The sequence below is a fragment of the Cheilinus undulatus genome, linkage group 16 (assembly GCF_018320785.1).
Source record: "Cheilinus undulatus linkage group 16, ASM1832078v1, whole genome shotgun sequence".
NCBI classification, from domain to species: Eukaryota; Metazoa; Chordata; class Actinopteri; order Labriformes; family Labridae; genus Cheilinus; species Cheilinus undulatus.
Window position 1 is genome coordinate 26,389,085 of NC_054880.1, and position 12,786 is coordinate 26,401,870.

Genomic DNA, 12,786 nt, shown 5'->3' on the forward strand with positions numbered 1-12,786 from the left:
AGGGAAGATCCTGATGACTTCGGTTCAGAATTTTGCTCCATATTAGTATAACAGAAGACTTGTAGTCCATTTCCTGGAGTGTGGTGGCTCTTAATCCACTGACTCCAGCCTTAGTCCACTCACTTGTGAGGTTCCCCTAAGTTCTTGTATCTGCTCTGTTTGACAATCCACTGAGGGTTACACTAGGTCCATCAAAGAAAAGAGAGGAATTGGAAATGAGCAGGAAGATATTTAAGATGATGTTTGCAGAAGCTTCTGTGAGATAGTTGTTTGATTTTATTAGTTGATAATGTGAAATAAATAGATGCATAATAATCGTGATTATTGTGAAACCATGGTTATTCTTTAGATGAATACTCAAACAAATAAACTTCCGGCTCCTTCATTTCTCTGATGTTTCTTAGTGGATTTAAAAGAAAAAAGAAATACAGCCTCTGCAGGTTCATTTGATTTAAAGTCTATCAGGTTGTCTATCAGTGTTTCATCCTTTACCTTCCCGGCTCCGTCAGCTCCGTCTTCCTCTCAGCCTTGGCTCCTCTCCAAGCCGTATCACGGCCTGCTGCGCTCGCACTTTTCTCCTCTGCGGTTGAATTATGAGGCTGTTTTGTGTTTTGGCAAAGTAAAATATGAGAGTAATCCATCGTCGGACACTTTCAGGGTCAGCGGTCCCAAAGGGGAACAATGAATGAAAATAAATCCTGTTATTGGGTTTTAACCTCCAGCCTGTGTGAAGACATTTTATTATTATTAATATTTTTCTAACTCTGCAGTGAGGACGGACCAGGTTCTCTGAACATCTCACTGCAGCTTATCTGAGTTTAGTCTACTCTTATTTATATGATAAAGGGCAGAAATCACTAAAATATTGTGTACTGTGAAGCAGTGGTTCACAACTGATGGGTTTGGGTCAGTAATGGGTCAGGAATTTGAAAAATCTATGATATGCAGAAGACTTAAGTGGACATACATACATATATTTTATTGCACTCCATTTTACTGTAATAACAAGTAAATTCTGGTTGTTTTCTTGAGATTTTGGCTTATTTATCTTGTTATCTCAGGATAGTTCAGCTGGTTTCTCAGTGATAATGCACTCTTTTCTCAAGATTCCTAGAAAACATCCCAGATCAGAATAGTATATGGGATATAGGATACATTAGATGCAACAATTTATGCTTTTTAAATAACTTTGGCTTGCGATCACGTGTTTTGTGTCATCAAAGGTCCAGACTGCAACATACCACTTGTGTGGTAACTCCAGATGACAAAAAAGGACGTGTTTCTTATCAGATGCTGGTGCTAAATAAGTATTTTTGTTCACAAATTCCCTAATCTGTGTGGTGCTCATTTAGCACATGGAAAGCTTATAAAGCTTAAAATGTCAGCATTAAATGCCTGCAAATCATTTTATGAAGCCTAAAACAGCATTTTCCATAGAGAGCCTCATTTTTAAAAGAAGCACTGAATGGGCAAAAGTAAGCAAATGCTAACGAAAGCATCTTTAGTTTGCGTTTATTCAATAAACACCATAGGCTCAAGGTTATGATAGGATAATTTGATCTTTATTAGGAACATTAACCCATTTAAAAAGGCCAGAAAGACAGAGAATGAAAAGTATAAATATAAACTGTATCAGTGAGATCATGATGTTTCCATTTCTGGCTCTGCTGGTATTTGTCCGTGTCTGGAAAACTAATAAAATTTCTATGTTTAGTTTGTCCTTTAGTTGCACAATGCATGATGGGAACTTGAAGGGAGGGGTATTTATATTCTTAGGGTATACTGAGAAGGAAACCTGTTCTCTTCATCAAGATGAGACTGCATGTTTTATTGTTACATTCTAAAGTTTGGCATTTTATCATATATACTGTGATCAGAGCTCTGTGTATACTGGTGGCAACTTGAAGTTTTTGCAGAACTTAAAAAAAAAATGTATTTCTCTATTTGCTTAAAAAAGAGTGTAACAGAGTATCAGGACCACACCAAAGGGATTAGAATCTCAAAATATGAGGAAAAAAAGAAGTTGTAAAAATGGGCAAAAAAGTTTTAGAATTACAAGAATGAAGTTGAAATATCATTGTACTGTTGCAGACAGTGAAAGTATTGTGGTGGGTAAGACTGGCTGTATTGGTTTTTGTGGTTGGTAGAAGTCATGTTTCTGTAATAATGTAAATACTTGTTTTGTCACAACAAGGCCTGTTAGTGTCATCATACTGAAAGTTTGAGTGTTGTTTTATGTAAAAGCGCTGGAGTTTTTGTAACAATACCTATGGTTAAACATTGTTACAAATATGAACACTTTAAATTGATTTAGCGTCTAACACACAAAAGAAGCCTGGCTTTAGTTCCTGCAGGACACGGTAGTCACACGCACAGCTATGATCAGCAGAAGTCAGCTGATCCTAATTATGGCCTCCAAGCTCCCACAGCCAATCGCAGCTCTTTCTCTCAACACATTGGTGTATTTAAATATGATGTACATCTCACTAATCCCTAATGGTGATGCACCGCGCTGCTGCTGACAAAGCTTAACCTCCTCCACCCCAGCCTTCTCCTTAACAGCATAAAACTTGTTGCACCCTTATATTCAGATTTATACTTTGGATTAATTGCTTTTGAACTCATTTTATTGTAGTCAGTACACTTTGTAATAAATGTATCTATCCATATCTGGGTTTCCAGCTATTCCCTCCCTGGAAAGTCAAAGTATGCTGCTTGACTACAGCAGGGTACATCTTTTGGGCAGAGCCTTCTCCACCCAAGTAAAACTGTGTATCCATTTTGCAACTAAATGTTTAAATGTTTGTAGAGAGTGTTCCTGAATGATGTAAGAACATACTTCACTGGAAAACTTTCACTCTACCTTAATTGACAGACAATGTGAGACCTTGGAACAGTGCTTGTGTTTGTAAATTGTTATTGTGATTCCTACTGCTGCACTTTAAAATGTGATCTACCTCTAATTCTTATTTATTGTTTTTTCTAACATATTGTTTATTATTTGTCTCTTGAATATGTACTATTTGTAATCACGTGTGTTGCTGACCTCTTGGCCAGGTCACCCTTGTAAAAGAGATCTTGATCTCAATGGGTTTTATCTGGTTAAATAAAGGTTTGATAAATAAATAAATAAAATGAATGAACTTAAGTTTTATAAAAACTTTCATTCAGATGCTTTATAAACCCAAATCAAAATTTCTGGTGTGGTGACAGCTGTATAGGAGGAAAATTTTCTCAAAATGTCCCAGCTCTATCCTCATGATCTTACAACTTCGTTGTACGTTGTAAAATACGATGATTTTAATTGTGATTTGTATTTTGTTGTAAATCATGATGTTGGTGAATGAAAATCTAGATTTTCTGTTGAACTTCCTCCACCACTTTCCTCGGACTTTGCCCAGTTGAGCAAACTGGTTGGAAACCCTCATCATAATCAGAAACATTTGGATCATTTGCTTTTCTTCACTATAAACATGTAAATACACACGAGTTTGAGCAGGTGTGACAAGTTCAGGTGATTCTCTGGCAATGGGATATTTCCCTCACAGACTATAACTGGGCAGCTCGCTTGTTGTATCTGCTTATCATTGAAGTATTTTTATTATATTATTTTTTACATAAAATCTCCCTCTGTGAACAATTTACTGGTTGACATGATCTGTTTTTCCTCTTTACTCCTTGTGCAATATAAAGCAGGAAAGAAAATTGATTAAAATCATAAATCAGGTCATATCGCCAGCCTTTTTTCATTCCCTCATTGACGTCAGTTGTCCTTTATTGTAATGAGAGAGAGTGACTGAATATTAATTACTGATGTTTAGTGTTGGCCCTGAGTGCAGAGGTCATGAATGCTCTTACAGTAGTCGGGCCCCTCTGACCCCCTCAGGGTCCATCAGGGGGCCTCTCCTGTTAAATTTAGACCTTGTGAGCAGTAACCAGAGCCTTCACATCTCTCTGTGTTACTCCTTTAATTTCTTTCCTTCTTTATACATGTTTTATTTCCACACAGACGAGGCTCAACGGCTCCTTGGAAACATTTTCGCTCTCCCTCTCCCTCTTGGTGATGTTGACATGAAGGCTTCCTCTTTCTCCCTGTGTTTCCTCTCTGAGATCAGCTCAGGCTTTCTGAGTTCACTGAACTCTCTGTGTTGTTTCTGTTAATGTGTTTTGTACTGTCGGCGTGATTTAATCTGCCCCCAAGTGTTAAAACAAAGAACAACAGAGTGAGTGAGCGGCACTTTGTCATGAGTTTCAGACAGATTAGACGCTCATCAGACACGAAGAGATAAAGCTGTGTTGGCGTTTATGTATCAGATCAACATTGGGAGATCTTTTAATCTCCTCCGTCATGCTCTGATTCTTACCATCATAAACTCTCATCATCCTTTGAGACACTTTTTACATAACATGTTGATCTGATTTCAGCCATTTAACTGTTTTTATTTGTAATATATTTCTTGTTGCTGTCCACTAATCCTGAGTTTTTTATTCTCTTTAATTTGATGACAAAAACAGCCTTAACTGTGCTGTTGTTTCACTGAATAGCTCACTACAAGGTTCCCAGGATAAAGTTTCACATTTCTGCCTTTATTTGAGAAGGACACAGTAAATACAGCATGACACGAGAGAAAGAGAGAGTGGGGAATGACATGTGGGAATAAGCCACAGGCTGCCTGCTTGGAAGACTGGCTTCTTTATAGGAGTCGTAACCCAACTGTGACTTCCTTTCCTTTAGTGAGAGTTATGTTGCTAACAAATGTTTGTCTCTCTGCTGTGTTTTTCAGTTTTGTGTGGAGTTAAACCAGGGAACTCTGGCCAGCGTACGACGGTGGAAAGGACCACGAGGGCTGTGGAAATGTGTTGTCTCTGAAAAACCAACTGCACATTCCAGCAAGGTTTGGCACCTATCATCACAAATCCATTAAAATGCTTCATCAAAGAATACATTTACACTTTATATCATAAAAACGGCTGCTCCATGACTGCATTTAGTTTTGTAGAAGTATTGCTGAAGATACATGACAGTGATACTTACCAAAGTTTTGTTATAAAAAATCCTCATCTAGTGGAAAGATAAATTTAAAAATGTTGCTGTTAGAACTTGAAACTGTTATAGTGACTAACTCATAGTGCTTTTATAAAGTACTCACTCCCTTGGATGTTTTACCCTTTTATTGATTTTATAAATCAATCACGGTCAATATAATTTGGCTTTTGTGGCAAAAAATATTACAAACAAACTCTTTATTGTCAAAGTTAAAACAGATTTCTACAAATGTCAATTATATAAAAACATGTAAGGTATAATAAGTGACTGCATAAATATCTAACCCCTTTAAATCAGTATTTAGTATATGCACCTTTGGCTGTGCACTGAGTCTGTGTGGATTGGTCTAATTTAGGCTTGCACACTGTAATTTTACTCCACTCTTCTTTGCAAAACTGCTCAAGCCCTGTAGATCTCACTGGGATCGGGCGTGAACAGCCCTTTTCAAGTCCACCAAAAAATTCTAAATTGGATTGAGGTCTGGGCTTTGACTAGGCCCCTTCAGAACATTCTTCTTCTCTTTGTAGCTCTCACAATATGCTCCTGGTCATTGTCTTGCTGGAAAAAAAAAATGTCTCCTACCGAGGACTATTAACATTTTTGTTACTGTGCTAAAGTCAAAGTAGAGGCATTTTTATACCAACATCTGACTCAACTGACAAATTCTGACTCAAAAAGCTCCAGATTAATGCCTCTAAGTCTTTGCTTTCTGTCAAGACACCCACTTTTCATTTATCCCTCGATTATAGTCTTCCAATGACCTTTTCATCCCACATCTTATGTTAATGTAATCCAGTTCATCCTCTGTATAGAACAGCCTGAAGCCGTTTCCCCCACAGAAACCAGTAAATACTGAGGATCATCTTTAAGAAACCATCCTTAAATGAGCAGAAAACATGGTGTTGTGAGAACTGTGACATCCTTGTTAGCTGATCCTCCTCCTATCAGAAGTCCATAAGTCTAAAATGAAGCCTTCTGACACAGTGAACGGCAGTTACCCTGCTGAGAATTAGCTCAAGGCTAACACAGTACTTTAGAAATAATCCAATTAAGCCTGGATCGGAATAAAAAAAAACTTTTACCACCTCTTTCTTCTCTCAGTAACAGACTAATAAGTGCTCTTTATGAAGCTTTAATTTCAGCAGGTCAAATAAAGTGACACAGTTTCCTTTTTTACTGAAATAGCAGATTAATGAAATACTTCAGTAACCCACATACACTTCATATAGGCTGCCTCTAAATCTTGCATTGAACTCTGGTGTTCATGATAGTTATTTTGTATGAGGCAGGAAACCTGTGAGAAAAATATTTGACTCCATTTCCCATGATCCTCCTCTCCCAGGGAGTGAGTTACTCTGGCTTTCTGTGGGACAGTTCGTCAGGTATCGACCTGAAGGATACAACGGCCCTGGAGCCTCCTGTCGTCAACGGCAACGGGAACCATACCTATCCACGACTCTACCTGGCTCACTTTACTGTAAGTGGAGACTAATTACCAAAACACTGAGGTGTCCAAAATATGACAAAATATTAAGTGTTTGTTTCTTTTTCAATCAGTGTACAGTATAAACAATGAATCAAACCAAATTTAACCTGATTAAAAATCATTTTTTGGCTTTGATATAAATGATCTAATTACCGATGTCTGATGATGGTGATGGACATTAGCTTTCCTCCTGCAGCACATCAACAAAGTGTTTGTTTTACAAAAACAGAAAAATAGACACTGTGGACAAAAGTATTTGACCACCTGACCATTACACCAACAGGGACTATAATGACATGTATTCAAATACATGTACTTAAACATGGAGTTGTTCCCCTTTTTCCCAAACTTTAACAGCCTCCAAACTTCTTGGAAGGCTTTGCACAAGATTTTTGAGTGTTTTTGTGGGAATTTGTGCCCATTCATTCTATAGAACATTTATGAGATCAGGCACTGATGTTGGACGAGAAGGCCTGGCTCACAGTCCCCTTTTAAGTTCATCCCAAAGGTGCTTGATGGGCTTGAGGCCAGATCTCTGTGTGGGCCGGTCAAGTTCGTCCACACTGAACTCATCAAACCTCGTCTTTATAGTCCTTCCTTTGTACATTTGGAAACAGTCATGTTGGAATAGAAAACAGGCTTCTGTTTCCACAAAATTGGAAGTATGCTGAAGCATTAAGATTTACCTTCACTGGAGATAAGGAGTACAGCCTAAACCCTGAAAAAACAGCACCATACCATTATCCTTGCTCCACCAAAATTCACAGTTGGCACAATGCATTCAGGCAGGTAACATTTCCACAGCATCAGCCGAACCCAGACTCACCCATCTGACTGCGAAACAAAAATTCTTGATTTTCCACTGCTCCACAGTCCAATGTCAGTGTGCTGTTCAATAATTCAGAGCCAGGCTGAACAAGGTCTTCAGGTAGGGAGGGGGCAGCATTATGTAAGATTTTGTGTACCAGGTGAACAGCACAATACATGATTAAATTGTAGAAGTTTTGCGTTTCATATTTATCAAGTACATTACAATGATGGTGCCGCTGTGGCTTCTTAGCGAGGATTTTTAGAGCCTGGTTGTAGACTGATCTAAGTGGGTTCAGAACAGTCAATTTGGCCTGAGACCAGGATGATATGCAGTACAGTACGTGAGACATGATCATAGCACTTTGTAGGATTTTGCATCTTCAACTGATAATGAATTCCTGATGTGGTGGAAATTAGCAATGTTGAATTTCAGCACATGGCACACTTTTTTGACATGTTTTTAAAAATGGAGTTTGGGTCCAGAATGACACCCAGATATATAAATTCCTGTTATATTTCTTTTAGAATATAATGAATTATTGGGTAGCTTCTTTAGATTTATTGATGTTTCAAAAGAATTTAAAGAAGTCTTGATATGAATCAAATGGAGTGCTTAAGTACCCTGCCAGATTAACACGACACCGTACCCCTGTGCGATGACTTTCAGATGCCTCTCTCTCCTGCCCAGCGAACTCACCAACACTTACTGCCCTGACTACCACAGAATCAGCAATAAAGAGTGGCAGCATGCAGGCCAGTCAGTGCTTTGATATCCAGGAGTTATCAAGTCCAGAACACATGTCCAAATGTTCAGTATGGCATTTGAATTTCTGTAAATATGGCTACTTGTGAAAGAAGACGGATACCATGTTGATTGGCATTACCTTTAACATGCCCCACCCCATTTGATCAATTTGGAGGGGTATGTTAGGTCACAGTGGCATTGGAAAAGCTACAGTGGCACCAGCAGACAGGCTAAAGTAAAGTTTTGATTTTATACCTGCTGCCCTTGGGCCTCTCCAGATCTCAGGCACCTGGCAACTGTCCAGTCTTGTTCTGTTTTTGTTGAGGTTTTTCTCTATATTGTATACTTTGTTACAAGTAGATATTCTGATGGAAAGAATTAAAAAAAAAAAAGAATATAAAAATCAATGTCTAAGTTTGACTGATTTGACTTTTTACACAGGTTGGTTCATATGATCTGACGGTGGTGAACGTCCACATGCAGGCTGCAGCTCCTTTGGGAGAATCCAACGGAAAAATCCACAACATGGATGACACCAAGAGTCAGCGCCTCTCCCCAAGCATCCAGGAAACACTGAAAGGTCAGTCTGTGAGGTCAAGCCATTGTCTGTATATAAAGATGAACAACATGACAGCATCTCCTTTTGTTACAAAGCATGAAGCCAAAATACCCATAGTGCATATTTGGTGCCACAGCGCGTGAGATGAAAAGCAGCTAGTTGAAGTCAGCCAGCTGTTTGACTTCAGTGATCCACTGACGTTTATTCTTCATATCTGTGTTATTTTAGCTGAGAAGGAGCTGGTGGTGCTGGGAGATTTCGGCGCCCCTCCTCAGAGCTCAGATCTGGAAGTACTGAGAAAGGAGAAGCTCAGCGCTCTGATACCATCCACCACCTACACTAACATCAGCACCCGCTCTCCGCAGGGCAACCGCTGCCTCGACAACATCTGGCTGAGTCGCTCCCTAAAGAAGATCTACTCTGGTGAGTGCATAGAGGTGTCATGTCTTGAAATTGGTCACGTTTTTAGAGTTTATCAACCATAATCCCATGATGGCCATGTTACTTTAACATCTGATCAGAGTGGGAAGCTCAATAGTTGTTGGCATGTCTCTAGAAGCCAAAAATGTCCAGTTGTTAGATAACTTGGTTCTATGACTTCTCACATCTGTCTATGAAAGGAAGGAAACAGCACTATGTATGACTTTCCCTCTCCTTGTGTTTCACCCATCAGGTCACTGCATGGTGGTGCGGGAGGCATTGACAAACCCGTGGATCCCAGACAACTGGTCATGGGGTGGCGTGGCATCAGATCACTGTCCTGTCGTGGCTGAATTTTACATCGATATATCCCAGAAGGAGCTGAGTCGGCCTGGTATGGCCGTGGTGGACAGAGGAGACATTTTACCCAAACATGAACGATGACAGAATCCATGGTGATGAATAAAATCAGACTTTGTCCTGCCTGGATAACACAGAGGAGTTATGGGTTTCCTGATGAATGTGAAGACGTGCCAAGATTGCCTTTTGGGTTTAAATTTCTAAACATGTGATAGTAACGGGTGAGTAATAGAGCCATAAAATGTTTAAACAGAGTATATAAAATGGACTTTAAACAGAAATGTGCCACACATTTTCTATCTGTGTATATAATAAAGAGAAATTAAAGTATGTACCAGCTGTTTCTGCTCTCATTTATGCAAATCAGCACAGCATCTTATCAGTCATGTCCTCAGCAGCTGAGCTGTAACTCTTATCTGTCCTGCCACTTCAGAGTGTTATAACAGCTCATAAAGGCCACACTTTTTAATTATGTAAGCCAGGCTGCCGCGTGAGCCGCCCTCATCCTCTGTAATGGAAATGAAGAGCTGGAGAAGAGCAGCATGAGAGGACTGTGCTGCTGCCTCAACTGCTCATTAACAAGCTCCACAGACATCCTATTCAAAGGGTTAGAAACTGAGCTAATCAGCCAGTCATTGTTTTTATATCATTCAGGAGTGAATGGACTTCCCGTTGGCTGGCCTCTGTAACAATACCATAAGAGGAAACGATGGGTTAGGTCATCTGCATGTACATCCTCTTCATATGCTGACTAAAAACAACAAACCTCTGCTCTTAGCTTGACCATACCTGTATGCGGTAATCATGTCATAATACTTGTGTAAACACTGATGTTTACAGCATCAAGTCTGGCATTCTAGCTGTCACCATGTTGTGTTTTTATGAGGCAGAAGTGATTACATAGTGCCTATAAAAAGTATTCACCCTGTTGGATGTTTTACCCTTTTAGTGATTTTATAAATCTTTCATGGTCAATATAATTTGGCTTTTTTGGGAAAAAAAAAGGTCTGGGCTTAGACTCAGCCACTCTAGAACCTTCTCCTTGTTGTCTTTAAACCATTTCTGTGTAGCTTTGGCTGTATGCTTTGACTCATCAAGATAATGGATAATAAATCTTATCCAAGTCTTGTTCTCTTGCAGACTGAATAAGATTGTCCTCCAGAATTTTCCTATATTTTGCCACATTCATTTTACCCTCTACTTTTACAAGCCTTCCAGGGCCAGCTGCCAAGAGGCATCCCCACAGTATGATACTGCCAACACCGTGCTGTCCTTCACAGTGGGGATGATGTGTTTGTGGTGATGTGCAGTGTTTGGTATCAACCAAACATAGTGTCTTGTCTAATGGCCAAAAAGCACAGTTTAGTCTCATCAGAACAAGGAACTTTCTTCCATTTGACCATGGAGTCTCCCACATGCTTTTTGGCAAACTCTAATCAGATTTATTGAGTTTTCTTCAACAGCGGCTGTCTTTTTGCCATTCACCCATGAAGCTTTGACTGTTGAAGAACCCGGGCAACAGTTGTTGTGTTCAGAGTCTCTCCCATCTCAGCTGCTGAAGCCTGTAACTCCTTCAGAGTAGTTACAGGTGTATTGGTGGCCTCTCTCACAATCTCCTTTTTGCACAGACAGTCTGTGAGGACAGCAAGATTTACACATCTGCCATATTCCTTCCATTTCTTGATGATAGATTTGACTAAACTAGTAGAACCAGTAGATTGGACCTCTGCTGAATTAGGTCTGCCATTTTTGTAGAAATCTGTTTACTTTTCCAATAAAGAGGGTTTCTTTTTGTTTAAAAAATACCTTTTTAATGGCAAAAAACAAAATGATATTGACCAGGTTTGATTTCATTTCATTTCATTTATTTATGAAGTCAAATAAAAGGTAATACATTCAAGGTGGTGAAAACTTTTTATAGGCACTGTATAATCAAGAAGGACTTAAGTTATTTGCAGGTCAGACTTTATATTTTAAGCATAGTTATAGCCCAATCCAGCAATCAGAGGCTATCTCTACCTGCTGGTCCTGAAAATTGATGGTTTTATCCTGTGCAGTGTGTCATATCGGACAACGAAAGCCCCATCTGGGACACCTCATGACCTTCGAAAAGAAAGTTTAGCTTGTCTGAATTTTCATTCCTGCCTTCTAGGATTTGTTATGGTGACCAATGAGAGCACAGAGCACTCTGCACATGCATAAGTCATGAGCGTAAACAAACTGAATAGTGAAGTGAAAGAAGAATGATGGAGAGGAAAGTTTGTCAAGCTCTAACAACATCCCTGAAGATGCGTCATTGAAGGACGACCATGACTTAAAGATTAATTGTGACAAGGAATGGCAGATGTACTACAACAACCAGATGAATAACTGCCATTAGTATTAGCACCAAGCTACAGTCATTCCCCATGACGTTTAGATGGAAAAATAGCAGTAAATACAGTATGTACAAAATCCCTACAGGGCCATTAAAGAGGTAAAAACAAAAAAAAAGCTGTTGAAACTTTAAACAAATATGTGAAATAAATAACGACAAAATAATGACATGGATGATGAAAAAGATAAGGAAACAAGCATAAGAAAAATGAAAGAAATCAAAAGCAGCGACAGAACAGAAATTACAGGTAATCATTACTAACCAGTTTAATTTCTGTAGTGTTGAATCATGAGGTTAAGAGTGTATGGCTAGATTTAGGCTAGTCACAGTGTGGATAAGAAACCATGTTAGCAATCATTCAAACATATTATTGTTATTTATATCTGGATTAAACTGTCATATTTAGAGATGTTAGAGCAAAGTCACAAAATAATAAGGGTATGGTGCAGTCATTAAAAAACAACAGTAAATTGGTGAGTACCTGCAACACAATTATGCTGCTTCTCCTGAGAGTTCAAATCCTTTCTATCCATGATTTATGTAATGCCGCCCTCTAGTGGACAAATCCAGCCGTGTGCCATGTGAAGCATACAAACATGGAGCAGATCAACTATTCCTATTATAATATCATTCATTTATAGCTACTGATAAATATCAAAGTGAATATTTGTGTGAATAACATTTTTTAGAATGAAAAGTGCTTTCAAACATCAGGAGGTTTGTTGTTGATACCGTACTGTGCAGAAATTTAAGGTATGTTGTGACCAAAAGTTGAGTCTGAGCTAAGGTGTAGATGTGGTGAGAAAGCCCGCCTGAGGGCACCATCGGGTGTCCTTGTATATTACCAGAGGCATGGAAAAGCAATCTTGAAAATAAAGGCCAAACCTTTGGGGTGGAGTCAGGGGTGGATGTGGTGAGTAAGACCAGCCCAGGATACCGTCCAGGCTGGTAGTAGGGTTGCCACGAGCCCCTGACCATCCTG

At 39.2% G+C, this 12,786-nt stretch overlaps 1 protein-coding gene across 1 annotated transcript in view; it reads left to right on the forward strand.

Moving 5' to 3' along the window:
- The window catches only part of eepd1 (endonuclease/exonuclease/phosphatase family domain containing 1), a 41,425-nt gene extending 31,677 nt beyond the window's left edge, over nt 1–9,748 (forward strand). The window contains exons 5-9 of the mRNA XM_041809962.1: nt 4,785–4,895; nt 6,390–6,524; nt 8,530–8,668; nt 8,876–9,070; nt 9,321–9,748. Of these exons, the coding sequence (XP_041665896.1) occupies nt 4,785–4,895; nt 6,390–6,524; nt 8,530–8,668; nt 8,876–9,070; nt 9,321–9,511 (771 nt within the window). The 3' untranslated portion in view covers nt 9,512–9,748. The remainder of the gene's footprint in view (nt 1–4,784; nt 4,896–6,389; nt 6,525–8,529; nt 8,669–8,875; nt 9,071–9,320) is intronic.
- The last annotated feature ends 3,038 nt before the right edge of the window (nt 9,749–12,786 follow it).